This window comes from Lissotriton helveticus, chromosome 7, assembly GCF_964261635.1.
Source record: "Lissotriton helveticus chromosome 7, aLisHel1.1, whole genome shotgun sequence".
Taxonomy (NCBI): Eukaryota; Metazoa; Chordata; class Amphibia; order Caudata; family Salamandridae; genus Lissotriton; species Lissotriton helveticus.
Window position 1 is genome coordinate 659008102 of NC_136068.1, and position 27155 is coordinate 659035256.

Genomic DNA, 27155 nt, shown 5'->3' on the forward strand with positions numbered 1-27155 from the left:
TGGATTTTGAGAAATTAACGTTTAAAAAAAGATATATATCTGTAACAGCGGACCGGTTAGCGCTCTGGTTCGCGGACTTTTCGCGCAACGGAGCTTTGTGAAGCGAAGCTGATTGGTTCTCCGGCGTCTGTCAACATTCCAAACAGTCCGTAGCGGCCGCCATCTTGTCTCTCGGTAGGATCGAGAGACAAGAGGAGGTCAAAACAAAGGGGGAAATAACTATAAGGGGGCATAGTAGATCCTCGCTGACCCCCTAGGTTTGATGTGGAGGTTTTAAAAGGGCCCCGCGGGGCAAAAAAAAATAATAAAAATAATAATCGAACGGCTGAATGGATTTGCACGAAACTTGGCAAAATATTAGGGACTGGTAGCCCGATGTGCCTTTGCTAGGTCTCAATATATGTGCTCCAGTGGATTTTGAGAAATTAACGTTCAAAAAAAGATATATATCTGTAACAGCGCTCCGCTTCGCGTAACGGAGGTTTGCGAAGCTGATTGGTCATTCTGTCACTGGGCTATAGTTGGGCTACATCTGGCTGATATTTGGGCTACATTTGTTTTTTTGTGTGTCTGGCGGCCATCTTTGGGCTACATTGGGCTACATTGGGCTTCATTGGGCTACATTCGGCTAATTAGCAAATAGCTCATCGCAAACTAGGAATGGTAAAGAATCGCTATTTATTCCTTAAAGTTCGCTATTTAGGAAATGCAAATAACTTTGATGATACATATGGCGGTTCATCTCTAACAAGATAAGAAGCATAGGGATAGATTTATGATGACTGGCGCATCACCAGGGATGTGTTAGTCATTCTGTGCCGCTGTTCCGTCACCTATGGTGTGCTGCATTTACAATGCGGCGCATCACGGGGCAAAAACAGCACAGATGCGTGATGTATCTGTGCCGTAAAGGTGGCGCATTGCTGGAGTTGTATCGCAAGTGTGATGAAGCTCCAGCAAGGGTCGGGGGTGCCCCTGTCGCAGGGTTTCTGTTCTCACACAGAACTGTGGACAGAGGATTGGAACCTCGGCGAATTAGGGTGTCCCAAAACTCACGTTAGTAATCAAAAACTATTTAGCAAGCTAGGTACAGTGTCACATTGGATATAACAAACTCTCAATGTTTAGACAATCCAGAATATGAACTTATAGTACCTCAGGATACGTGGAACTCATGAACAGTCGGTCGTTATATATTTCTTAGAAACCAGAACATGGAGTTAAGAAGAACACATGTGTATTTGAAATGTTTATTTACTAATGCCGTCTTCTCAGGCGTAGTACCTTAGATAATAAAAGTACACATATTATCAGTAGCAAAATTACCAGCATAGTTACTAGTACATAAAAAGTGAATGGTGATAGTATGTTAACATGCTGTAAATGAATAAGAGTTAGCAACACTTATAAGCAGCCGCGGGCCGTGGAGGGAGTTACGGTGAGGCAGGGAGGCGGGGAGGGGGAGAAGCAGGGTGGAGAATACAAGTACACATATTATCAGTAGCAAAATTACCAGCATAGTTACTAGTACATAAAAAGCGAATGGTGACAGTATGTTAACATGCTGTAAATGAATAAGAGTTAGCAACACTTATAAGCAGCCGCGGGCCGTGGAGGGAGTTACGGTGGGGCAGGGAGGCGGGGAGGGGGAGGGGCAAGGTAGAGAGGGCTCCACCCTGCTTCTCCCCCTCCCCGCCTCCCTGCCTCACCGTAACTCCCTCCACGGCCCGCGGCTGCTTATATCTCACCCTCCCTAATACACATATTATATTATTTGCTAAGAAGGTCTCTTTGTGTTGGTTTAGGGCGTGCCCATACTTTAGTGTCTTAGATTTGAAGGAATCACATCAGCATACACCAGCTCTCTCTTCATGTGAACCGCATCAACTGTTGTGTATGTGTGTTCGGCAAAGCAATATAAAACCCGCCTCATGCCCAGAATTGGCAGAAGTTGCACTTATGTTATGAGTATGAAGTCGTGGAGATCAGACCTCATAACAATTCTGTATCGTGTTGTTCTTGAAACTTTAGCACTCGCTGTACAGATATAGTTTAACAAGTAAAGCAGATAGTAGACCAATAACATATTATTCTCATGTAAACCACGATGAACTACTAGGTGGAAAGCTAAAGCAACAACTAAATGTCGTGTGCAGAAGTTGCAAAAAAGGAAAAATGGCGTTTAAACCGGTAATGAGCCCATGCTAACTTAACACGGTGTAAAGATATCCAGGACCTAGATGACACCTCCCCATGATCCGGAAACGAACTGAATAAGATAATAGAAGTGCCATCTCATGAGAGCAGATTGCAAGTTTATATGTGGACGGTCCGCAAGGTAAAGCATTAAAAACTAGGAAAATTCAATGCTAAAGAAAAATAAAACAGCCAAGTACTTTATCGAGTCTTAAGCCAATAGGCAAGGTAAATAATAAAAACTTGACAATTAAGTCAATGAATTGTCAATGAAATGCTAGTACTCAGCATATGAAACATGAAAAAGGTCTATGACATAAGTGTGTATGCAAAATAAGCTGCAACAGCCTCCAACAGGAAGTCACCGTCTTCATCCGAAAACAGTTCAGCCATCCAATTTAAAAGCGGAAAAGAACATACGTGCTCTCCCAGCACCGGATCCTCTATCACCATCAGAGGACAGCTCGGTGGGTTTTCAAGAAAGCTGTGTTCCAAGAAAGACTGTGCTGCCGCCAGTAAATTCCAGGGACCAAGTAGTCCATGCATCAATGCCACAGCCATAATCCTTTCGCCAGGACAAACCAACTCGTGAGTAATGATAGGAGTCATCAGCTGATTAAAGTCGACGTCAGGAGAAACCGGTCCGCAGAGACACAAATCAATGGCCCAATCGAAATCACAGGTCAGGCAGTGAAATACAGGCTGGACACAGGTGAAGTAGGAGAACCGAAAAGATAATCCATATGCCGTGCTTAATATCGCCAACGGCATTGTGCCATAATATTCTAGCATGCGATTGCGGAACAGTGTCAGCAGCTGCAGGGTCGGAGGTTGCATAGGAGGGACATCCATATTTAAAAATGTAAAAAAGCACAAGAGCGTCCGCTGGTAATGCAAGTAAAAATGCAATCCACGAACCAGAGTGGAGAAAATGGAATGAAAGGGAGCAGGGATGACTCCAAAGATTTTCTCAAATGAAGTCACGAGACCACTGGTAACAACTTTAAAAAAGTGTGCCAGGGATTTTGTGGAGGATGCGTTAAAGATAGTCGGAAACATGTTGCTGAAATTGAAAGGCAAACCTGTGTACGGGTGTTCGCTATGTGAAGTACGAAAGTTTCACGGGCCGAACTCAAGGCCACCTCTCTCTGAGACAAAAGAGCTCTTATTCTTGTCATGCCGTTGAAACGTGTCCCAAGGTTGGTATTTGTGGCCAGATTGAAAACTCCCTATGTTCATGTGTGGGAGGAAATAGAACATTTCTGCAGCAAATAACCCGTTCACTTACTGTTACGATAAAAGGAATACTTTTAATTAACTCAGAACAATCTTCATTATTGAGCATCAAATAACTACCATTTTCCAACAACTTGAACGTGGGGATGATAGCAGGAACTGGCGTGCCTTGCAACACGCAAGCCATATTTGGTCGGTGTTTGTTGCATGAATCGTGTAACTGTATGTGCCTACACATTAGTGAATGATCTGGCGTCTCAGTGCATTCCTCTCCATTCAGATAAACTTCTTGATCATCTTTGAAACATCTGTATGTGTATGGAAGCGACCAGACCTCATGAACAAAAGCACTACCTAAAGGTTCATAAAGACCTATTGGTATATATTTCATACAATTTGAAAACTTATATAAAGCAAAAGGCAGCGTTATTAAACCGTGGATAAGGCATGTTGCCAAAAAACCCGCAATCCTCTGCTGATGATGTCACTGAGCATGTCATGAATGATGTAATATGTGACATCATCAGTAGTGGATTATGGGTAATAGTATCTCTAGTTTACTCCCCTATAGCTGTCTTTCTTTTAACATAAGTGTGTGTTTCCTTCCCTTATACTTACTGTTTTTGGTTCGCTTCCAGTTCGCGTACCAGCGAGCGAACTAGGAAGCGAACTAAGAGAAATAGAGGTTGGCACAGTTCCAAATATTGTACCAATTTTTTAATAACGGGGAGGTAGTTCTGAAAAGAACTTTTTTTTTTATTTTTCTGAACATTTTTTTAATGTTTTTGAATTTTTCGGAACAGTTTTATATTTTTTTGGGTTTTTCTTGGAGGGGGCAATGAAAACGATTCATTGTAAAGGGCTCAACAGGAGCAACAAAACAAAAAAAAGAAGTATTTATTATTTTGGGCGTTTCGGACAAACTTGCATATGATAGTCAATAGCTCTGTTGATCAGAGTGATGCTTCTTTCTCCGTAGGAAATGAATCCATCGCAAAATACGCAGGTGTGTTTTACTTCACCAAATCTCATTTGTATATTTGGCACCATCTCCCTGCCCTCTGGTCCCGTTACTTCCGGTACAACAGATCTTCTGGCCATAATAGGGAGATTATCTAGGTCGTTCCGAAACTGTGCAGCACTGTAGTTGTTAGGATGCCACCTAGTCATATGGCGATGCATTGTGTAGTTTCCGAAACTGTATTTTTTGTCGGTCCCTCTGGACAGTCTATCTTGACATATAAGGCAAGTTACGTATCTTGCATTTACTTTTTTCTGACCTTTGGGAATTTTAAAAAATTGCCAAATGAAGTTTTCTTTCCGGTGAGACGTCTTGGGCTGCTCAGGCAAAAACTGCCTCTCTTCGTGCTCGTCCTCCTGTTCCTCTTCTTCTTCTTCTTGTTGAATTACAACTTGAGCAGGTGGTCCTCTCTTCCTTGGAGGTGGTGGAGGTGGTGGGGAAGCACCAGCTGAAGCTACTAAAGAAGCCATTGCTCAGTGATCACAAAGGGTCTTTCTCTCACAATGATGAAAGTCAGAGTGAGGAAAGAAGGAGGGATTTTCATCATTTGGGAAAAACAAGAGTTCTCAACCAATCAAAAGTGTTCATTTTAGATTATATGACCTAGTCTTACATCATTAGGAAACCAAAAGTGAAATGAACCAATGAAAAGTGTTATTACCAAGTCACATGACTTGCTGTGTTTACGTTAAGCGCTTTGCAGGGCCTCCCGGTTTGCTTCCAGAAACCTGCGCTTTGGCACTCGCTTCGCGTACCAGTTCGCTAACGTAGCACGTCATATGACGTATCACGCGACAACGTGGAACGTCATGCGGACGGGAGGCGTCACGATGTTGTTTTCTAACGCGGCACTTGCGGTAAAGAAACGTTTACCGGCTCGCGGTCTATTTCGCGGCATCAAGGTCAGCTAACGGGAAGCTTCCCGATTCGCGAAGCGGGAACGAAGAAAAAAAAATATTTTAAAAAAAAATTATTCATAAACATATAAAATATATTTTTGGATTTAAAGAAGAATACATTTTACAGCTACAGATATTAGCTGTTAAAAAACCAATGAAATTCACAGAAAAAACCATAGGTTATAGACCATATATAGTTAGGAATTAGCATTTACAAAACCTTGAAAATTCACTGAAAAAACCATAGGTTATAGACCATATATAGTTAGGAATTAGCATTTAGAAAACCTTATTTTACTCACACAAAACCATTGAAATTCCATATATAGTTAGTTGCACTAACTATATATCGCGCACCCGCAATCCACTGCTGATGATGTCACATATTACATCATTCATGACATGGTCAGTGACATCACTGATGACATCACTGATGACATCTCAAATGACATCACTGATGACAACATCCAGTGACTGTATGTTTCTGTAAAGTTAAAATATGTCTTAGATATTGAAGAATGAGTGGATGTATAAGTGTCTGGATGAAGGATTTAGTAGGTGCGTGACTGACTGTATGAGTGAGTGATTAAATGTGTCTCACTGAATGCATGGGTTAGTGACTAAACTGTCTTAATTTGTGCATCATTATGTCTGTTGTGATGTAAACTGCTGCATGTGTTGATCATTAGCTATACGAGAGGCTATATGTGTTATTAATTGGTTGCCCAAGTATTTCTATGGGAGATTGAGTTTGTGTGGGGGTGGCTGGGAGGTGTGTGACTCTGTGCATAGATGTGTGAGCAGTTGATTCACTAGGTGTATGAGTTCAAGAGTGCATGTGGAAAAAGCTACATGGGCGGTTGACTGTGTGCATGAGTGTATTGATGAGTGAATGGATATCTCAATGCTACATGTCATAGTAAGTACATATGTAAAACACAGTACATGTGAGAGTTGGCATATATAAATAACTGTGCATGAGAGCCACTGAATGTGTGAGTGGCTGTATGGATCATTGTGAACTTGTATCAGGGATTGTATAAGAGAGTAAATATGTGTTAGTATATGTTTGAATAAGTAAGGTGTGTATAACTGTATAGTTGAGGAAATGGAGGTGAGATTGTTTCTTTGCATGACTGACTAGGTGTGTGAGTAACTCCATGGATGAGTGACAGTGTGTGAGTGTCTGTATACACTGAGTGTATCTAAGGTTATATTAGAGTCTGAAGAGGTTTATCGTATTAGCACAAGAATGATGTCAAATGAGATGTCATCAGTGATGTCATCAGTGATGTCATTTGAGATGTCATCAGTGATGTCATCAGTGATGTCACTGACCATGTCATGAATGATGTAATATGTGACATCATCAGCAGTGGATTGCGGGTGCGCGATATATAGTTAGTGCAACTAACTATATATGGAATTTCAATGGTTTTGTGTGAGTAAAATAAGGTTTTCTAAATGCTAATTCCTAACTATATATGGTCTATAACCTATGGTTTTTTCAGTGAATTTTCAAGGTTTTGTAAATGCTAATTCCTAACTATATATGGTCTATAACCTATGGTTTTTTCTGTGAATATATATATATATATATATATATATATATATATATATATTTTCACAAAGAATTGCCCGATATGAGGAGGCCCACACCGGATTCACAGCGCCTCTTTAAGGTGTAGACTGCAGCTTCTCTGGAATGCCTCGAGTCATGCTGTGTCAGCCTTACGCGTTTCGGATGTGACTCCTTGATCACAGGCCATGCAGTGAAATAAAATGAGTTGCGACTTGTAAGTATCTGCCCTTTATTTTCTTAATAAAGCCTGAGTAGGCGTGTCATTTTGTTGTGTGGGCGTAAACATCAAAGCATTGTGGTTCATGCAGTCCATGTAGATCTTAAACCCCCAGTGGGTGTCGCCGCTGATTTTATCCATGAATTAAAACCCCTGTGGGTGAAACGGGCATAGTTGAGTCAGCCGCTTCGTAATGTCTTTCACTCTGAAGCAGGAATCCAGTCCTGAGAAACGTGTCCAAACATTCAGACACTCCAGGGCCGCTCACCGGCGGCGGTTCCTCCTCGCGACCCAGGCATGGCCGCCTAAATATTTTCACAAAGAATTGCCCGATATGAGGAGGCCCACACCGGATTCACAGCGCCTCTTTAAGGTGTAGACTGCAGCTTCTCTGGAATGCCTCGAGTCATGCTGTGTCGGCCTGCTTCAGAGTGAAAGACATTACGAAGCAGCTGACTCAACTATGCCCGTTTCACCCACAGGGGTTTTAATTCATGGATAAAATCAGCGGCGACACCCACTGGGGGTTTAAGATCTACACGGACTGCATGAACCACAATGCTTTGTGGGTTTATGCCCACACAACAAAATGACACGCCTACTCAGGCTTTATTGAGAAAATAAAGGGCAGATACTTACATGTCGCAACTCATTTTATTTCACTGCATGGCCTGTGATGAAGGAGTCACATCCGAAACGCGTAAGACCGACACAGCATGACTCGAGGCATTCCAGAGAAGCTTCAGTCTACACCCTAAAGAGGCGCTGTGAATCCGGTGTGGGCCTCCTCATATCGGGCAATTCTTTGTGAAAAAAAAAAAAAAAAAATATATATATATATATATATATATATATATATATATATCAGGGGAGACCGAAATGCGTAGATGTTGCTTTCATCTTTGAAAAAACAATAAAAATATAATAAGGAAATTATTTACAACCTCTCGTGAGTGCAACCCTAACTCCTTTTTTATATATATAGATATAATATCTTCATTTATGTATATATATGCTTGTTCCTGAGGCAGCTAAGCCATAGGCAGAAACTCACATTAAAGGTTTAAATAGGAAAAATAGTACAGTCCGATATTTGATCTTCATAAATATTTTTATTTTCTTTTTTCAGCCTCCTCCACCGTGTGTGCCAAACCAAGGCTACGTGTAGATGCCGGCGCCTTCAACTGGGCCATAAAGTGGTAACTTCTGGATTGTCTATTTAAATGTCGACATACCCCATTCCCCCCCTCCTTTAAGCACCAGCTTGCATATGTCATTCCCTGTTTTAAATCATTGAACACTGCGTGCCATATGTCTCTAGTAATTCACAATTGAAATGCTTGTATACAGAATTAAATTATATAAAACATATTTGCGACAAAGGAGTTTATGATATTTTCAAAAATGCAACAGAAAATGTACTTTTCTATTGATGCATATTAAATCTCAACCTTCAATATTTTGATACATTTTTCGTGGTAAAGTACCATACTTAAAAATAACAATGGGGCACTGTCCATTTCAGTGATTTTGGATATTCACTGTAGGCAAATAAATTAATATTGTAATTAGTTGGTTTAATGTGCAGGGATGGGCCTGGAACGAGAGTCACATCGACAAGATAGCCCTATACGCCCACGATGTGCTCCTATACTTGGCGGACCCGGCGACCTCGGGCCTTGGTGTCTCCAGCTCCTTTGGGACTTTGAACAGGTCTCTGGACTCCGGCTCAATACGGCCAAATCCACCCTGGTCCCGCTGCACCCCTCCCGGGAGTGTTTTGACTGGCAGGCATCCATCCCTCTCAGACGCCACTCGGTCAAATACCTGGGGATATGGGTGACTCTGCTCCAGGAGCTAGAATGGGCACTAAACGTTACACCCCTAGTCACCCGAATGAGCTCCGACCTGAAGAAATGGCAATCCCTCCCCCTCAATCCCCTGTTCAAAATGATGGTCCTCCCCCGCTTCCTATATATTCTACCAAATATTTCCATCCCCCTTCCCGGTTTCGAGAGCTGGACGGAGCCCTCTCCAGGTTCCTCTGGAGTGGAGGGCGGTCCCGCATCTCCCTTGCCCACTGCCCCATTCTCCCCTTTGATGGGGGCCTAGGGGTGACCCATCTTTACCTCTACTACCTTGCCACCAGGGCGCTGGTCCGATCCGGCAAACCGAGTGGAGCTGGAGGAGACGGACTTTTCTCAGCTCCAAGCGTTCCTCTATGGCTGCCCTGTCCCGCAAAACATGCCCCCGATCACTAGAACGGTCTTGATGGCCTGGCGCACCGCCCTACGCCATACAGGATGGGACCGCAAACTTACCTGACAGACACCACTCTGGCACGGGAACTGGCTCCGGGAGGTCTCGTCTCTTGGAGGCTTCCGGCGCTGGGATCTCATTAGGGTGTCGGTGCTGCGGGATGTCTGGGTGGGGGACCACATGCGAGCTTTCGCTGACTTACAACAGTGGCACGCCCTTCCTCACGCCCAGCATTTTCGATATTTGCAGCTGCGCCACGCCCTGTCCGCACACCTCCCCGCGCCATCCACCCTTCCAGAGTTTAGCCTACTAGAAGCCCAAGTGATGATGGGGGACCTGGGTAGGGGAGGAGTGTCCTGAATTTATCATGCCCTGGTCAACAATAGCCCCTCGTCCCTCGACCAACTGCGCACCCGCTGGGAGGGCTGGGTGGGACCCCTGGAGGAGGCCGACTGGAGAGATGCCCTGATGGCCCCGCGTACCCTGACCACGTCCCCCAAGCTGCGGATGGTGCAAATATATTACCTACACACGTCCTACCTCACTCCAGAGAGGCTCTTCCGAGCCCGCTTGCGACCCTCCCCGGACTGTCCTAGATGTGGGCACTCCCCAGCCGAATTCTACCATATGGTGTGGATGTGCCCAGGGCTTGCTTGGTTTTGGAGGGGGGTGGAGAGAGAACTCTTGCAGGGTCTGGGCTGGGATGTCCCCTATGACCCACTGCGGCTGTTGTTGGGTATCTTCGATGGCCTCGATGGAAACAGATCAGACAAACGCCTGCTGGGGACTGCAGTGCCTGTGGCCAAGCGGGACATAGCACGCAACTGGCTGAGAGACTCTGCTCCCACGGTGGGGGGGGTGGAGGAGGGGGGTGGACTGGTGTGGAGCCCAAGAGGAGGCCCTCTTCGAATCCCAAGGTGCCCCAGAAATGTTCCCTAAAATATGGGGGAAATGGTTTAACATGCTTCCACCGTAGACCCAGATGTACACTGGACTGATTGTCACCACGTTAAATATGATGTCGGATTGAACTGCTATACCTTTACCCATATGTAATGATGTTTTTATCTTGCTGTACCCTATATTTCCAGAGCTGCGACTGATGAACTCTTTTCCCTGTTTTAAAAATCTCAATAAAGTTGATTATCAAAAAAAAAAAAAAAACTATAGGGCACTGCCCATTTCAGTGATTTTGGATATTCACTGTAGGCAAATACATTAAAATTGCAACTAGTTGGTGTAATATGCAGTTTTGTGCACATTTTTTCATTTTCAATGTACACTTAAATGTCCAAATAATCAATTGTCTCATTGCTCATTTATATTCAGATTGTAACTTTTTGACATTTTTGTCTTAGAGGTTTGAAATCCATTATGTATCTTGTTATTTTTTCTTGTATATCTATTTGATAGTCTTAGGCACCAACAAATCATCTCTGTTTCGTGCTTTTTCACTCTTTAATGCATCTACAAAAACAGATACAGGATAGCCTTGTCTCTTTTACGAGCATCTCTTGTACTTTAGTTTCAAACTCCTGCACCTCAGAAGAATTTTTGTTGAGACTTAAACGTTCTATGTAGGGCACATTCCATTTCAATGGCTTCGGATGTACATTGTTGGCAAATAACATACTAGTGCAGCTGGTTGGTTTACAATGCAGTTATGGGAATTATATGTTCTGTCTTCCATGGAATGCCAATAATGTGATTTAAAATGTCCATTGAGTCCCTGATATAAGTTGGGAAGTTTCCTACATATGGGAACAAAAAGATATCGACAAATCTGAATGCATTGTCAAATAAAGCATCATAGGAGCTCACAATTTGTCATCCTGGGGGATTTTCTAAGCTCTTATATACCTTTATTAATACATATATTTTTGGTGTTGTGGGGTGGTTCGTCTGCAAATATTGGAATTCCTCATCTTTGAGCAGCCATCTTTTATGCCAATCTTGCAGTTGTTTATAACATTCCATCATTATTTTATTAATAAGATTCTCTTCCAATCTTTCATAGTAATTAGGATCATTAGGCTGTCTTTTTAATTCCTCATTTTATTTAATGCGATCCACTATGTTTCCTCCCTTATCAGAGTCTTTTATGGCAATGTACTTGTCTTTTTGTAGCTCTTTTAATCCCCAAAAGTCTTCTACAGCCATATTTCTCCATTGTTGTCAACAGTTCTTTCTCTCTTTTAGATATATATCTCTTAATTCCTCTGCCATCAATTCCTGAAACAGATCTAATTTATTTCCTTGTTGAAGTGGTGGGCATAACTTTGATTTTGGTATATAACTACTGATGATCAATTCATGGGTTTCTATTCCTATTATTTACCAATACTCCTAATATGATATTTATTCCAAATGTTCAACTATCAGTGATGTGCATGATTCCATTTCTAGGCTAGATAGAAGTTTCATGGGGGCAACATCATCTGTTATCAAAGTTATACATATTTGAGGAGCACTAGACCTTCTCATGGTGTATGTTTTCATAACAAAGTTTTTGTTTTATTTTTCATTTTCTACAAAATGTATATAAAGTCACTCGTGCTGTGGGTACATTTATTTCTGTACAAGACCAAAATGTGAGACCATTATTTAGCAAATATACTTATTGTTCAAACATTTTGTTCATAAGTTGATTACCAAATCATCCTCTGAAATGCATATGTTTGTGCCGTACACTTCATTGTACTTCTGCCACTTTTGTCTTTGGCTTTTACAGCTCCCCCTTGTTCTTTTTGATATCCAGTAGTTGGAGCTCCTTGCCTCTAACTCAAGTTATCATTCAGAAGAGGTGCATTTCTCTGGGAAAACAAAATTTGAACTGCACTGTAACTCGTCCTTCATCCCCTGAACTGACTTCAGAGCTTTCTAAGCTTGACGGGGGTCTCCCATTGTCCAGCATTTGATCCACTGTTTGTCTGCTATAAATGGCATCCAATCATCTGGAAACGGTGTACATTCATCCAGTGGTGTAGTCTGTGTTGAACCTGTTGAATGTTTTACATTTTTGAAGTTGTGCTTCTTTTTCATGCTTCTCAAATTTTTTCTCTGTTTGATCAAAATCGTTTTTTTCCCCTCTTCTTTTTCCTGATATATTTCCAAGGATTTTTCTAGATCCTAGATCTTCTCAGTTGCTGGCAACAATCTCCGTTCAGCGTGAATAATGAGGGTGTTTATTAATTTCCGTGAATAATCTGTGGTATAGGTCTGTCATTGTTTGAGCAGAATCTGATCCATATCGCTGAGTGTTCGTAGAACAAAAATCCTTGAGTCTGTTAGAATCCAACTCCATTCATCATACTTCTTGATATAAATATATATATATATATATATATTAAAGCTCAATCCCTCCCCGGTCCCGGGTAGGAATAAGGACTGCACACGCGGGATCAGTTTTCCAAACAGCAACTTTTACTCGCACAGACGCGTTTCGGAAGCTGTGCTTCCTTCTTCAATGTGGTTACAACGTCCCGCGCTTGTAGGCGCCATTTTATTACCCATGAGTACACAAATGAAATTCAGGCCCATCATTCAAACCATGGGAGGATAATTGCCGATTCACGGCGCAATTCGAGATTGATTATTCTCTTTGTTTTCTAAAATTGCATGTTCTATTGTAGACTTGCTATTTGGGTTTTCAATCGTGCATAATGCATTAGTACTCATTGTAAATTTTCATTGGTACTACCAATATGGCGCTCGCACGATAGTCCTCTCTTTGTGACCCTGAATTTCATTTGTGTACTCATGGGTAATAAAATGGCGCCTACAAGCGCGGGACGTTGTAACCACATTGAAGAAGGAAGCACAGCTTCCGAAACGCGTCTGTGCGAGTAAAAGTTGCTGTTTGGAAAACTGATCCCGCGTGTGCAGTCCTTATTCCTACCCGGGACCGGGGAGGGATTGAGCTTTAATTTGTAAAGCGCGAGGCTCCGACGCGCATGGACCGCACCCGCCCATTAGTAGTGCCGCGCTTTTGGAGCAGAGAGCGAATATTGAATTGCCGCTGAGCACCGCCGCCACCCGTGTGAAGAAGCTTTGGGAGACACGCATAGCTTGAGGTTCCAGTAACCGGTTTTGGACGGAGGAAACGTCTGGCGCACCCTGATCAAAGTAGGGTAAGTCGCTATTCATCCGCTCCATACCTGCACAGATTGAACCTGCCATTGGGCTCCCTCATACACGGGTGGTTGGTTTGGACGAGGGAAGAGAAAATATTCCTGTTTACAGCAACTTTTAAGGACAACTCGTAAGCGGGGGTCCGCCAAGCTTAAAACGAAGTCATGTTTAACATTTCACAACGTCGTGACTTGGCAACGGGGATGTTTAAGAACAAAAATCCTGATGTCACCGCTCCAGCGGTAAAGAAATCTGCTGCTGTTTCGAGTCCCTTAGCCATACAATATGGGAAATTAGAAAAATTGTATGAACGTGAGCTGCGGAAGTGGTGGGAAGGCACATCACTCCAAGGGTACATAGAGGTCAACCGAGTACCAAGAGGATTGCGGATATTCACAATTCCCGCCTATGAGAATCCGGATCCTCTACTATTGGATACATGGGCTGCTCACATTGCTAAATCCTGTGAGGGTATGCTAGAGATTTTGGTCCAATTTGCTTGGAGCGACAGGGACAAGGTCCTTAAGGAAATTGAGACGATGGAAACCGAATTAGCTACCAATGAGGACAAAGAACAACAGGATCAACTAAGGGCTCAGATGAAAAAACGCTTGGAGAAATATGAGGTTAAAATACGTACCAGAAAGCAAGAAAAATTTGATAGGGACGAAAGGGACTACGCCATGGGGCGAGTCCTGACGTTCTCGAAAAAATATGACCAAACACGGAAAGATCTGATTAGTAAAAATAAGGTGGTTGGTGCTGCTGCATCAGTACAGGTTGAAACTTCTGAGTCAGAAGTAACTGGGGATGAACAATCTGATGAGGACATAAGAGAAAACCCTAAGAAGACCAGTGATAACCCTTTTCAACAGGAATTCCAAGTAATCAGAATGAATTGGTTACGCGGGGGAAAGAACAAGCCCCCGGAAGACGCCGGAAACCAAGGAGGGGTGGTCGGAAGAGGAAGAGGAAGGGGAAAAATGGCTACAGTGGATGCCCCGGCCCGCAAGACAAGGGGCAGGAGAGGAGCGAAATGGTAGGGTCAGCTGAAATCTCTGATCCCCTTACCATCATCAATCTATCTGCCAGACATCTCACGCTTGAGGAAGAATCTGTCCTAAAATTAGGATTAACTTTTTGCCCGGACAACGGCTTAGAGTATACCCAAACCAGAATCGACCTGTTTCAGTTTGTTCGAAGACTTCGTCTACACAAATACTTTAAAACCAAACCTACCTCGGAGGAGGCTAGACTAATTCGATCACGTTTTAAAGACACAGACCTCCTGAAAGTCAATGACTTAACATCCTTGGAACTTTTGGAAGAGCTAAGACATGAGGGGGCAGCCATCACAATACCAGTTCCAATGGAAACTTTATCGCAAAGACTCAGGGTGGTAGACGTGGAACAAGAGGCTCCGAATAGTGGATTGAAATTAAAATCTAAATTCGTGCCGCCAACGCAAACGGATACGATTGACACATTTTCGGAGTTAGTGATCAAGGATTTAAGGCAACTGCGCATGAAAAACAACAGTAATATCAGGCACAGAAACCTAAGTGTAGAACAACACGCGGCATTGCAAACTTTAGCTGCGGATACCACCATTATTCTCAAACCCTCAGATAAGGGTGGGAACGTTGTAATACTGGATCGCAAGGATTATGTGGAAGAAGCCATGCGCCAACTGTCAGATAAAATCTGCTACGAACCAACCACCAGACAAAGATATCAATCCAGTGTCAATGAGTTATATGACCTGTTAAAGAAATGGCGTGACAAACAAATGTTGGAAACTGATGAATATCTCTTTTTAAAAACATTACATCCAATTACACCTACCTTTTATTACTTACCCAAAGTACATAAGAGGATGGAGAAGCCACCGGGCCGCCCAATTATTTCATCCATGGGCAGCCTTACGGAAAATCTTTCAAAATTCTTGGATCACTTTCTCTTTGAAATGGTGTTGAATTTGAAATCATATATTCGTGACACCACAGACTTTATTGAGAAGATTGAATCCATTGACTGGCACTTGAGTTATTGCATAATAACGCTTGACATCACAAGTCTCTATACGAGCATTGAACATGTACAAGGACTGAGGGCGATTGCCTACTTCTTGGGTAAAAGATCCTTGAAATATGCCCTACATAACGATATGTTGATGGAGCTAATTGCATTTTGTTTAAACAATAACATCTTTTTGTTTCAGGATGCATTATTCAGACAGCTCTCGGGTACGCCCATGGGTTCCTGCTTCGCCCCCAGCTACGCGAATTTATTCGTGGGCTGGTGGGAGGAGCAGGAGGCGTGGTCACCTAAAAATGCAGAATGGTCCCAAAACATCGTCACATGGTATCGTTATATAGACGATTTGTGTATTGTATGGAATGGCTCAGTGGAGTCAGCACAGCAGTATATAGGGATACTGAATGATAACACTCATAACTTGATCTTCACAGGCCAGGTCAGCACTTGTGCAGCGATATATCTTGATCTGAAAATTGAAGTAAAAAACAACAAAGTTATAACTTCCCTATATAGGAAGCCGACAGCGGGAAATAGTACGCTTCATGCGTCCAGCAATCATCCCCGCAAACTCATTCAGTCAATACCCTATGGTGAGCTTTTGCGGCTGAAACGCAATTGCTCTACAAATGAGGACTTTGAGTTAGCCGCTGCTGAGAGTATTGAGAGATTTGAGGCAAGGGGGTATAACAAAACACTTCTTAAGAATACCCTGGACAGGGTTAGGATACCTCCAAGGAATACCTTGTTTTGTAAAAGACATAAACCCAAGAGCGATAAAGAGAAATTCAGGATGATCACTCCCTATTCGCAGGATAGTCATCAACTCAGAATGATTCTGAAAAAACACTGGCATATCCTAAGATTAGATAATATCATAGGAGGGGACATACCTGAGAATCCACTCATTACCTTTAAAAGGGCGCGCTCTTTAAGAGATACGTTGGTACATAGCCATCTATCACCGGTTCCACCAAAGACTGGTCAGTTGAAAGATGCTAAAGGATTCTTTCCGTGTGGACGGTGCAAAGCATGTGCCAACAGTAAAAGGGTTTACTCGTATGACATCACAAAGCATAAGCAAAAGAAGATTAACAAGTTTTTAACATGCAGCACACCATTTGCGGTTTACTGTTTGAAATGCCCCTGTGGGCTGAAGTACATAGGGAGCACTAATAATCCAGTGAAGTTGCGCATTCTGGAACATATGAGGGCCATAGTTAATAGGGACTTCTCATATCCAGTTGCCAGACATTTCTCCATCAAACACAATGGTGACCGGAATCTCCTACAGTACTTCTGTATGGATGCCATACCCGATAACATCAGGGGAGGTGATAAATTACAAAAATTACGAAGATTGGAGTCCCGGCACATAATAGATAACCAAACTAAAAATCCGGATGGATTAAATTGTGGGGAGGAACTGGCGGTGCATCTGGGCAGTTAATCTGCATAAATTTGTGTAAATCAGCAAATTGGTCTATGTCTCTTGAACACTGTAGTAATGTATAATGAATAATTCATGTTCATGTTTGCTTTTCTTTTCTTTCCATGAATTGGACATAAAGCTGAAATGTACGTAGATTTAAGGATTTTTATAAAGAAAAAAACTTTTTTGGTAACACTGAAGAGAATGTATAGTATTATCCCTATGATGAATTAATGAGTACCTATGAGGGGGATATTTTTGCATAATGGGTACGGAAACTTTAATATTTGGCAACCGAATAAGGTTGCCAAAAGCCGATCCACGGCAAGATTTTTTGTTTCTGGCCCATCATTCAAACCATGGGAGGATAATTGCCGATTCACGGCGCAATTCGAGATTGATTATTCTCTTTGTTTTCTAAAATTGCATGTTCTATTGTAGACTTGCTATTTGGGTTTTCAATCGTGCATAATGCATTAGTACTCATTGTAAATTTTCATTGGTACTACCAATATGGCGCTCGCACGATAGTCCTCTCTTTGTGACCCTGAATTTCATTTGTGTACTCATGGGTAATAAAATGGCGCCTACAAGCGCGGGACGTTGTAACCACATTGAAGAAGGAAGCACAGCTTCCGAAACGCGTCTGTGCGAGTAAAAGTTGCTGTTTGGAAAACTGATCCCGCGTGTGCAGTCCTTATTCCTACCCGGGACCGGGGAGGGATTGAGCTTTAATTTGTAAAGCGCGAGGCTCCGACGCGCATGGACCGCACCCGCCCATTAGTAGTGCCGCGCTTTTGGAGCAGAGAGCGAATATATATATATATATATATATATATATATATATATATATATATATATATATATATATATATATATATATCCAAACAACAGCGTCTTGTTTCCATGTACCAGAAGTCCTCCACACCACAGAAATACGCAGACACGCACCAGTTGAGGTGCTATTTTCATTTATTTAGTGCAAATTTGCCGCATGACGTTTCGGCTCCGAGCAGCCTTGTTCACATGACAGTGTTCACAATTGTGATACGTTCTTTTAAAGTGCCAGTGATTGGTGCAAATTAGATCACATGTAGGACTGAACATAGACATGGTAAAAATACTATGGTTTCCACATCATCCATATACTCGTGTATTTTACAATATAAAATGCTGTGTTTTTCCAATTTATATCATATCTTCGTATTCAGATAAGTTCTTTGAAGTATTATACCTAAAATCAAGGAAAAAATCATGGTCAAATACCTGTTGGATGTATCTATCACAATTCATATAGGTCAATAATTTTTGATTGAGCCTGCAAATGTCCATTTTAGGATGCGATATAATTAAATAAATATAAATATAATTAATAAATATATATTTAAAAACCATTTCATATTATTTACAACCAAAGTGCAAGTGCCAAAGTGCTTTATATTAAATACAACGTGCAAATATCGCATTTGTGCAAATTGCAGATTTAGTGCAAAGCATCGCATATATGTAAATATATTATAATGAAATATCACATCACAAATATTTAAGACATTTGTTCTTCAAAGATGATAGTAATACACTTCCTTCCTAGTTGCTTTCCTCTACATATGTTTACTTCAGTTAAAACCTATCCTTATCAAAACAGTTAGTATAGTTTATATTGCATTTTGTGTGGAGACCATAGATTTTGTGACAGTGCAAGAAATATTTTTTTAGTGCGTAAAACTCATCAAGAATGATAAATTTATGTTCAAAAAAGTTCAACCATTAGGGCATTAGGACCCATAAGGTTTAAAACAATACCATATGTCTTCATCGTTTATAAAAATCTTATCAAATCAGACAGCAGCAGTCATAACAAAACATTAACCTACGTATACACACTTCCATCAGCCCTTTGCACTGATATATCCCAGCCGGGTATAATATCAGGTATAAAGGCTAAGCGGCCGCGGGGTGATATAAGAGAATCCATAGATTTAGGGTAGACATGTATACATGGCCTCCGTGACATTTAATCCAGTTGGAGCCTTAGTGTCCAACAAAAGGATATATTTTGTTTCCAACTTCCTTAGTCTGGACTCCCTGTCACCTCCCCGTCTATTTGCATTAATCGTGTCAATCACATAATAAGTGAGCAAGTTGTTATTGCTTTGGTGATGATCACGAAAATGCCTGGCTACAGGGTACGTGTTGTCTCCATTCGTTATGGCCCTCAAATGTTGTAATATACATTGGTGTACTGGGAGTTTCGTGCTTCCAACGTATTTGAGGGAACATGGACATTGTAATACATATATGGCGTATTCAATTTTACAGGTTAAAACCTGTGAGATCTGATGATGTGTCCCACTGAATCCGTCCATGTATGTTTTAGTGTTGACTCCATGGTTGCACGCTTTGCAAGTCTTGCATTTATAGAAACCTTTGTTTGTTTGCCACCAAGTGCTTTTGATAATGGGCTCAGGGTTAGTATCTACAATTTGATCTTTTAGAGATGGAGCTCTACTGTACGTTAAAGACACTCGCTTTGGTAACCCCATCCCAATGATGGGGTCGCTTCTGATTAGGGACCAGTGTTTGTTGATGATCCTATAGATATCACGATGCTGTCTGCTAAAGCCAGTAATGATTTTGAATTTGGCTGACTCATCGTTGCCACTACTTATCAGTTTACCCCTGTTAGGGTCCCCCTCCAGGAGTTCATTCCTAGTCTTTGCCATGGATTTAGTAATGGCTTTTTCAATTGTCAAACCTGAGTACCCTCTCCCCAGAAAGCGTTCCTTACTCTCTTCTTGGGCTTTTTTCAGTTCAACTGTGTTACTGCCCACACGCCTCATCCTGAGCATCTCCCCTTACGGGATACTTGATACGAGGTGCCTTGGGTGTGCGCTAGCTGTATGTAGACTACTATTCCCTGCTGTAGGCTTGCGAAAGATTTTGAATTCCATTCGATTGTTTTCAATGTACACCTGTGTCCAATAAAGTGACTGAGTTCTGACTAAGCGTTGCAATGAACTTGAGATTGAGTTCATTGAGGTTGATGTTATCAATGAAAGTTAATACATATTCCTTGCTGCCCCTCCAAACAATAAACAGATCGTCAATGAAACGATACCAGGCAATCACATTATTGTCAAGGACTTGTTGATATGAGGTCCTGAGAACCAGCTCCTCCCAAGCTCCCATGTGTAAGCAAGCGAAGCTCGGAGAGAAGCTGGCTCCCATCGCCACTCCTTGTAGCTGTCGGTATAAGAGATTGCTATACATGAAAATATTATTTTGCAGACAGAATTCCAACATGTCCAATATCATCAAATTGTGTGCATCAAATATAGACGAGCGTCTGGACAAATAATACTTAACAGCTGTTAATCCATGTGTATGTGCTATACTGGTGTATAGCGAGGTGACATTTAACGCTACCAACCAGTCCCCAGATACCCACTCAATATTTCTTATTTTCAAAAGAAAGTCACTGGTATCTCGCACATAAGAATCCAACGATTGCACATAGCCCTGTAAAAAATAATCTATATAAATAGATGCTCGTTCAAGTAGACTACCCCTGGCCAAAATGATTGGCCTGCCAGGGGGGTTCAATGGATCCTTGTGCACCTTGGGGATAAAGTACATAATCGGTGTTATAGGATTATCCACTTTGAGGTATTTATATTCTGTTTCGCTGATCAGTTTTTTTGTTCTCCAGCAAGCTAGTTTTTGGTGAAATTCCGTTTTCATAATAGTCACTGATTGTGCTTTAATGCGCTCATAACATTCTCTGTTATTTAATTGCGAAAATGCCTCTTTATCATAGTTAAGTTTAGTCATTAGCACTATATTCCCGCCTTTGTCACTTCCTCTGACAATTATCTCTCTCTCTTTTGCTAGACGGGTCATAAGCGTTTTGTATCCTTGTGTTAATCTATCAAATTTTCATTTTGATTTGGATACATTGCATTTCAGTTCTTTTAACTCTCCTACCACATTCTCATGAAAGATGTCTATGGCATCCCTAGGGAGTATCGGGATAAAAGTAGAAGGGGGTTTGTTTGAACGGTGTGGTTATAGATAAACGATTACCAGAATTATCTATATCACATGGGTTATCTCTTCCATGTGTGTGTCCTTCATATCCAGCCCCCTCTGTCTCCCATAATTCAATGATGGTTCGAGTCCCTTGAGATAGGGTATTCAAATTTTCAGCATTTCCGCTTGAAGGCAATATATCTTTATGCTTGGTTTTCATGGCATATAACTTGCGCAATTTCAGTTTTCTCACTGCTTTATAAATGTCACATCGTGTCGCAGGATAATTGAAATCACATTGCGGAGCAAAAGACAACCCCAGTTTTAATATTTCTTCCTCTTTGGATGTTAATTTGAAGGGGGTTAAATTAATGATAGTCTGGTTCTTACCTCTGATTACTTCGACTGAGCTGCAGATTCCTGCCCCCGACCTCTCTTTCCTCTTTGATAACCTCCTCTTGCGCGCCCTGTACCTCTGGCGCCTTCTGAAGTTTGCCCGCTGCTTATATGTTTTTGCTGTGTGCTCGATCTTAATGTTTGCAGTCTTTCCTGGCATAAAAAAACAATCTCTTGTCCCGGTGAGGGTTTCGGGATACCTGCTGCTTGTGTCCGATTTCGGCGTTCAGTTTCCGATTCCGAGTCGATGTCTGAACTGAAAGTGGAGTTGGTCGCATCCGCTCGGTCTTTCGCTGGTTTGTTGGTTTTGGGCTTGGTTTGAAGTTTATTAATTCCACTTCGCAACGATTCATATTTTCGGGAAAATGTAAAAATTTGTCCCAGTTCATAATCGTTGCTATCACGTTGGAATTTATATGTCTTCCTTTCTATGATTTTTGCCTCCTCCTTCTTTAGGCGTGTATTCATCGCCTTAGCGAGTTGTTCACTTTCTTCCGTTTCGCCCAACGCAGCTATTTGTTCATTCAGCGCATCGATCTCAATCAGTAGCTTGGCTCGGTCAATGTCCGCATACTTAATCAGGATTTGAACTTGTCGGCGAGACGCTTCCAAGTTGCATTCAGCCCACTCCTTCATTATATCGGGATTAGGGTCATCGTATGTGGGCGCTGTTAATATACGTAAACCGATGCGGTTGACTTCCACATACCTTTGTAGTGATTTCGATTCCCACCACTTAGATTGCTCACTACGGGATTTCTTCTCCAGTGTCTTGTATAGGTCGCGTAATGTAGTGCTGCTGCTGCTACGGCAATATTGTCTGTATATATATATTACCTACTGGCGGTCGCCAGTAGGTATTTATAGTTAGGACCTAGTTTCCATAGGAAATCGGCAACATTCTATTGGGAATAACTTTGGCGCCGGTGGACGAATTTTCGCAAATTTCTCAAATTTGATGGCCCGCTCCTTCCCTGAAAAGTTTGGGGGGATTCGTCAAGTGGGGGCCGAGATAAAAGGGGGGTCCCAAAACGTGTTTTCCCCATGTTAATTTCCATAGGGCGGTTGGACTCACTTTTAGCCCGAACGGCTGAATGGATTTCCACCAAACTTGGCAAAATTGTAGGGACTAGTAGCCCGATGTGCCTTTGCTATGTCTCAAGATATGTGCTCCAGTGGATTTTGAGTAATTTAGGTTCCCAAAAATATATATATCTATAGGCGCGCCCCGGTACGCGCACCGGGGAGCGCACCCGGCGCGTAACGCGAGTTTGCGAGCGGAAAGATGATTGGCTTTCGGGTGTTTGTCAACATTCTAAACAGTCCGGAGCGGCCGCCATCTTGTGTGTCGGTAGGATAGAGACACAAGAGGTGGCAAAAACAAATTTTTTCGATTTTCGCAGAGGGAGCGCCCGGTACGTGCACCGGGGAGCGTACCGGGGAGCGTACCATGGGGAAAAAAGAATGACAGAGTTTCCAAAAAATGTAGCATTTTTTTATAAATTAGAGGTAGTTCTAAAAAGAACTGTTTTTTTTAATTGTTTTTGTTGTTTTATATTTTTTTTATTGTTTTTTTTGAACATTTTTTACTTTTTTTGGCTTTTCTGAACAGTTTTATATTTTTTTTGTATTTTTTAAGGGGAGAAACAAAAAACAGGGAATTGTAAATGGCTCAACTGGAGCAAAAAAAAACAGGAAAAAATTCATGTTTCTTCGGGCACTTGTGGTGATCCCAAGCACGGGTGATGAGTGTAATGCTTTGCTCACCATAGCATATTGTCACTACACAAAATATGCAAACGATTTTAAAATTCGAAAACTTGGATTGAATGCTTGGGATCATCTCCCTTGCCTCTGGACCCGATGGGGTGGGTTGATTACTTTGGGAGGTGCTGGCAGAAGATTGGGCAGGGTTTCTGGCCAGTTCCTTGACCTCTGCCCTAGCATAGTTGTTAGGGTGCCGGCGTTGTCAGTGACATCACTCATGACATCACTGATGACACCATCCTTGTGACAGAGTGACAGACCTCTTTTCACTGTAATGTAACCCTTGAAACACATATTCAATAATAGAAACTAACATTTTCAAAAAAATGGAGATACCCATACCAGTTACAACAACCAATTCAATAATTCCACCATCTATATACACATCCACTCATTCACCAACAGTTCTATAGTCACTCATACATATACTCACTCATCATATGTAGTGATACACCTATACATCCTCTTACACACCGACAGTCATCTAAAAGATACTCTGACACATACTTACACATGCAAATAAACTATTAAACATCCATTTATTTGCATATACAGCTATACACACACTACCACTTTACTTCTAAAGAAACTTCCACATACTTACTCTCTTAAACAATCACTTATAGAAACACATACTAATTTAAACAGGAACTCTTACAATCTCTTACTCTCACATATCCTCACTTATATACATCAATATTCACATATACTAGATTAAAACATATGTAGTTACTGATAAAGACACTAGTGAAACTGTCATTCACTCACTAACACACACATATACACACTCATCCACCCATGCAGTCCTGCACATATGCTGTCTTTTAAACACATACAAAGAGAGAGTCAGTCATTCATGCATCTATGTGCTAGGTAATACCCCCACCAAACCATACAAACACTCATACTGATACTAAGAAAAACATCTAATAACCCATATACATACACATGTAGCTACTCACCAACTCATGCAGCCACTTATACACAAAGTGAAACACTAATACATATATTTAAATATTTAAACATTATTCACTAATATATGTATTCACTAAAATACACTTAATAAGCCAGTTAACCAATCCATTTTTTTTTTTAAAACATCCATGTAAACACTTATTTAAACATTTATTCTTTCATCAACTTTTACATATACATATATAACACATATTTATTTTTCAGAAAGACACACATTCACTGGATGGTGTCATCAGTGATGTCATGAGTGATGTCACTGACCATGTCATGAGTGATGTAATACGCGACGTCATCAGCAGTGCATTGCACGCGCAAGTTATAGTGAGTCCAGGTAACTATAACGAGGGAATTTCAATGGTTTTATGCGAGTAAAATTTCCAGCTAACTATAACTGGTGTGAAACCTATGTTTTTTTCTGTGAATTTAATAGGTTTTTTAAATGCTAATTCCTAACTATAACTGGTGTGAAACCTATGGTTTTATCAGTGAATATATATATATATATTTATGTGTGTATATATGTATATGTTTATATATATTTGTGCAGATATACATATTTTATATATATCAATACACACACACAAAACAAATCTCCCTGGGGTGGAAAAACTGTACAGGAATTCTCAGGCACATTTCTCAATTTGTTTCAGCAAAACACGTTTCGGCACCATTGCCTTTATCATTTGCTGAAAAATAAATAAATGCAATATGGTCGAGTAATGCATTTAAAATATCCAAAAGATGCTCCTATTGGCTGGTGACAGGGAGGCAAAGAGAGAGCTGTGCCATCTTGGTGCAATAGCATGTTGTGGTTGCCATTTTTGTTGTAATATTACAATGTTCGGTATGTCATCCTACTGGCTTCCTTGATAATAATCTTGACCTTCTATGATTCAATCGATGTTCAAAACTATATGGGTATAGCTGATCGAGACTAGCAGGATCGACTTTCTAGTTCCCGATAAACAGCAGAAACTATTTTGAACAGGTGCTCCTGTGAGTTATGGAGAGGCCGCTCATACAGAGCATGATTGTTACAGAGAGGACTAATATAAAAAGCCAGTCGAATGGTGGAAATATGATATAATACTGGCTAATTGAATTTGTATGTATATAAGCTTTATTTCGAGCAGCTCCATCTAAAATAAGTGGAGGATTAAACATGGTCAATTCGAACAGCAACACATTACAAATAAATTAGTGTAAACAGTCCATCCTGGTACACAACTACAGCAAGGGTACAGTGTGCAATTCAGCAGGTCAGCAATAAAGCAGTTATCACAACATAAGACAATAAAACATACATTAAAACATTATAAAAGAATATGAAGGTTTGTTGCAAAGCTTCCGAGTGAGGGTCCTCTTCAGTTAGCCCCTGTTTGCAATCTCCAGAAAACCTTTTAAGATTGTCCAACCCTCCTCAGGACAACATTGTATGGAGACTAGAGGTAATAACGTGCACATGCATAGCATATAGGTAAAACATGAAATACCAGCCTGAGAGCCCTGTAGCAGCTATTTGTGGTCCTAATACTGCTGAATGCTGTAGCACTCCCATTAGAACCTTCCCCCTTATGAGCCATGCATGGCTTAAAAACGTGACCATGCTACAGGCAAAGAATGGTCTAGGAGCTGTTCTAAGGATGCGCAGGGCAACCTGGTGGTCCCATATGCCCAATTGCCGGAAGGTCGGTTTTAGCAATTTCATCCTCGGTGTATGCCTGGCTGTTAGACCTGACATCCTTGGCGTGAGTCTTCCTTCCATTTTTTTATGGATTGCCTCCTCTGTTTTGATATGTTTTTGCTGGTTATATGCTGTGGGTACTATGCCACTGCTATTCAGTGCCACAGTGCAAGTGCTCCATATGTTAAATTGATGTACTGATTAGTGACTCCATGATTTAGTTATTTGATTTATGTGTCAGACCCTGATACAGTACGCCATGTGTGCCAAGGGCTTGTAGATCAAATGCTGCTGGTAGGCATGTAGCACTGGTTTTGCCACCCAGAGAAGAAGCTTGTAAAGTGTGTCTCAGACCTGCCATTGCAAGGCCTGTGTGCAGTCTAGTACTGCCATGTCGACTTGGCCAAGTGCACCCTCTTGCCAGTCCCTAAACCTTCCCTTTGCTTCATATCAGACACCCCTATGGTAGGCCCTAGGGCAAGGTGCATTGTAAGTATAAGGTAGGACATGCCCTGGTGTGTATAGCATGTCCTAATTGTGAATTACAGCCATTTTCGTTTTTCACTATTAAAGGCTTACTGTTCTCCATAGGCCAGAATGGACAGTTGGATTATTACAATCTTATAATCCTAACTGACTATGGAAACATGGTGGAAATTCGAATTTAGTATGCCTGAACTCAGAATGATAAAATACATATTTTAGTAAAGTTGGTTTAAACATTCTGTGTTTGAAAATACCAATACAGGTATTTTCTTGCCTAAATGTCCAGGCCTGCCTCTGTTAGGTTGTGTTTTCCTTGTCTGGGTTTGTGAGTGACAGGGCTTGGGGATTCCAGGAGACAGGTTGGGGCAGCCTGGTGGTGAATAGAGAGATCTGCATCTAGATGGGAGGGAGGAGTTACACCTGGGACCTGAATAGGGCTGGGCCTTCCCTGTACAATGCTGGCTTCACCCCCTGTGGCTTGTCTAATGTCTCTGCCCTGGACTGTGAAAGGAGTGGAGGAATCTTGTGAATAAAGTGCTCCAGAGCTGTATCTTCCCTCCCCTATGCTGGATCCACCTCCTGTGGGGCGGCTGATGTCTCTGCCATGCACAGTGAAAGGAAGAAGAGTGTCATGTAAACATAGTGCTCAGGAACTGGTTTGGACTAGGCAGAGGCCTCTCTGCCTTCAGAGAAAAAGGATTTTGGGGTATAAATATTGGGACTCAGACCCAAGAATTTTAGATCACTTCTGGGAACAAGAAACCCTTCTGCCAAGGAGAAGAACCAAAGGAAGCTGCAGGAGTTTGGA

At 41.6% G+C, this 27155-nt stretch overlaps 1 protein-coding gene across 1 annotated transcript in view; it reads left to right on the plus strand.

The window, feature by feature from the left end:
- LOC144768933 (uncharacterized) overlaps positions 1-27155 on the plus strand; it is a 367458-nt gene that overhangs the window by 313087 nt on the left and 27216 nt on the right. Inside the window, exon 8 of the mRNA XM_078652940.1 lies at positions 8281-8350. Coding sequence (XP_078509066.1) covers positions 8281-8319 — 39 coding nt within the window. The 3' untranslated portion in view covers positions 8320-8350. The remainder of the gene's footprint in view (positions 1-8280; positions 8351-27155) is intronic.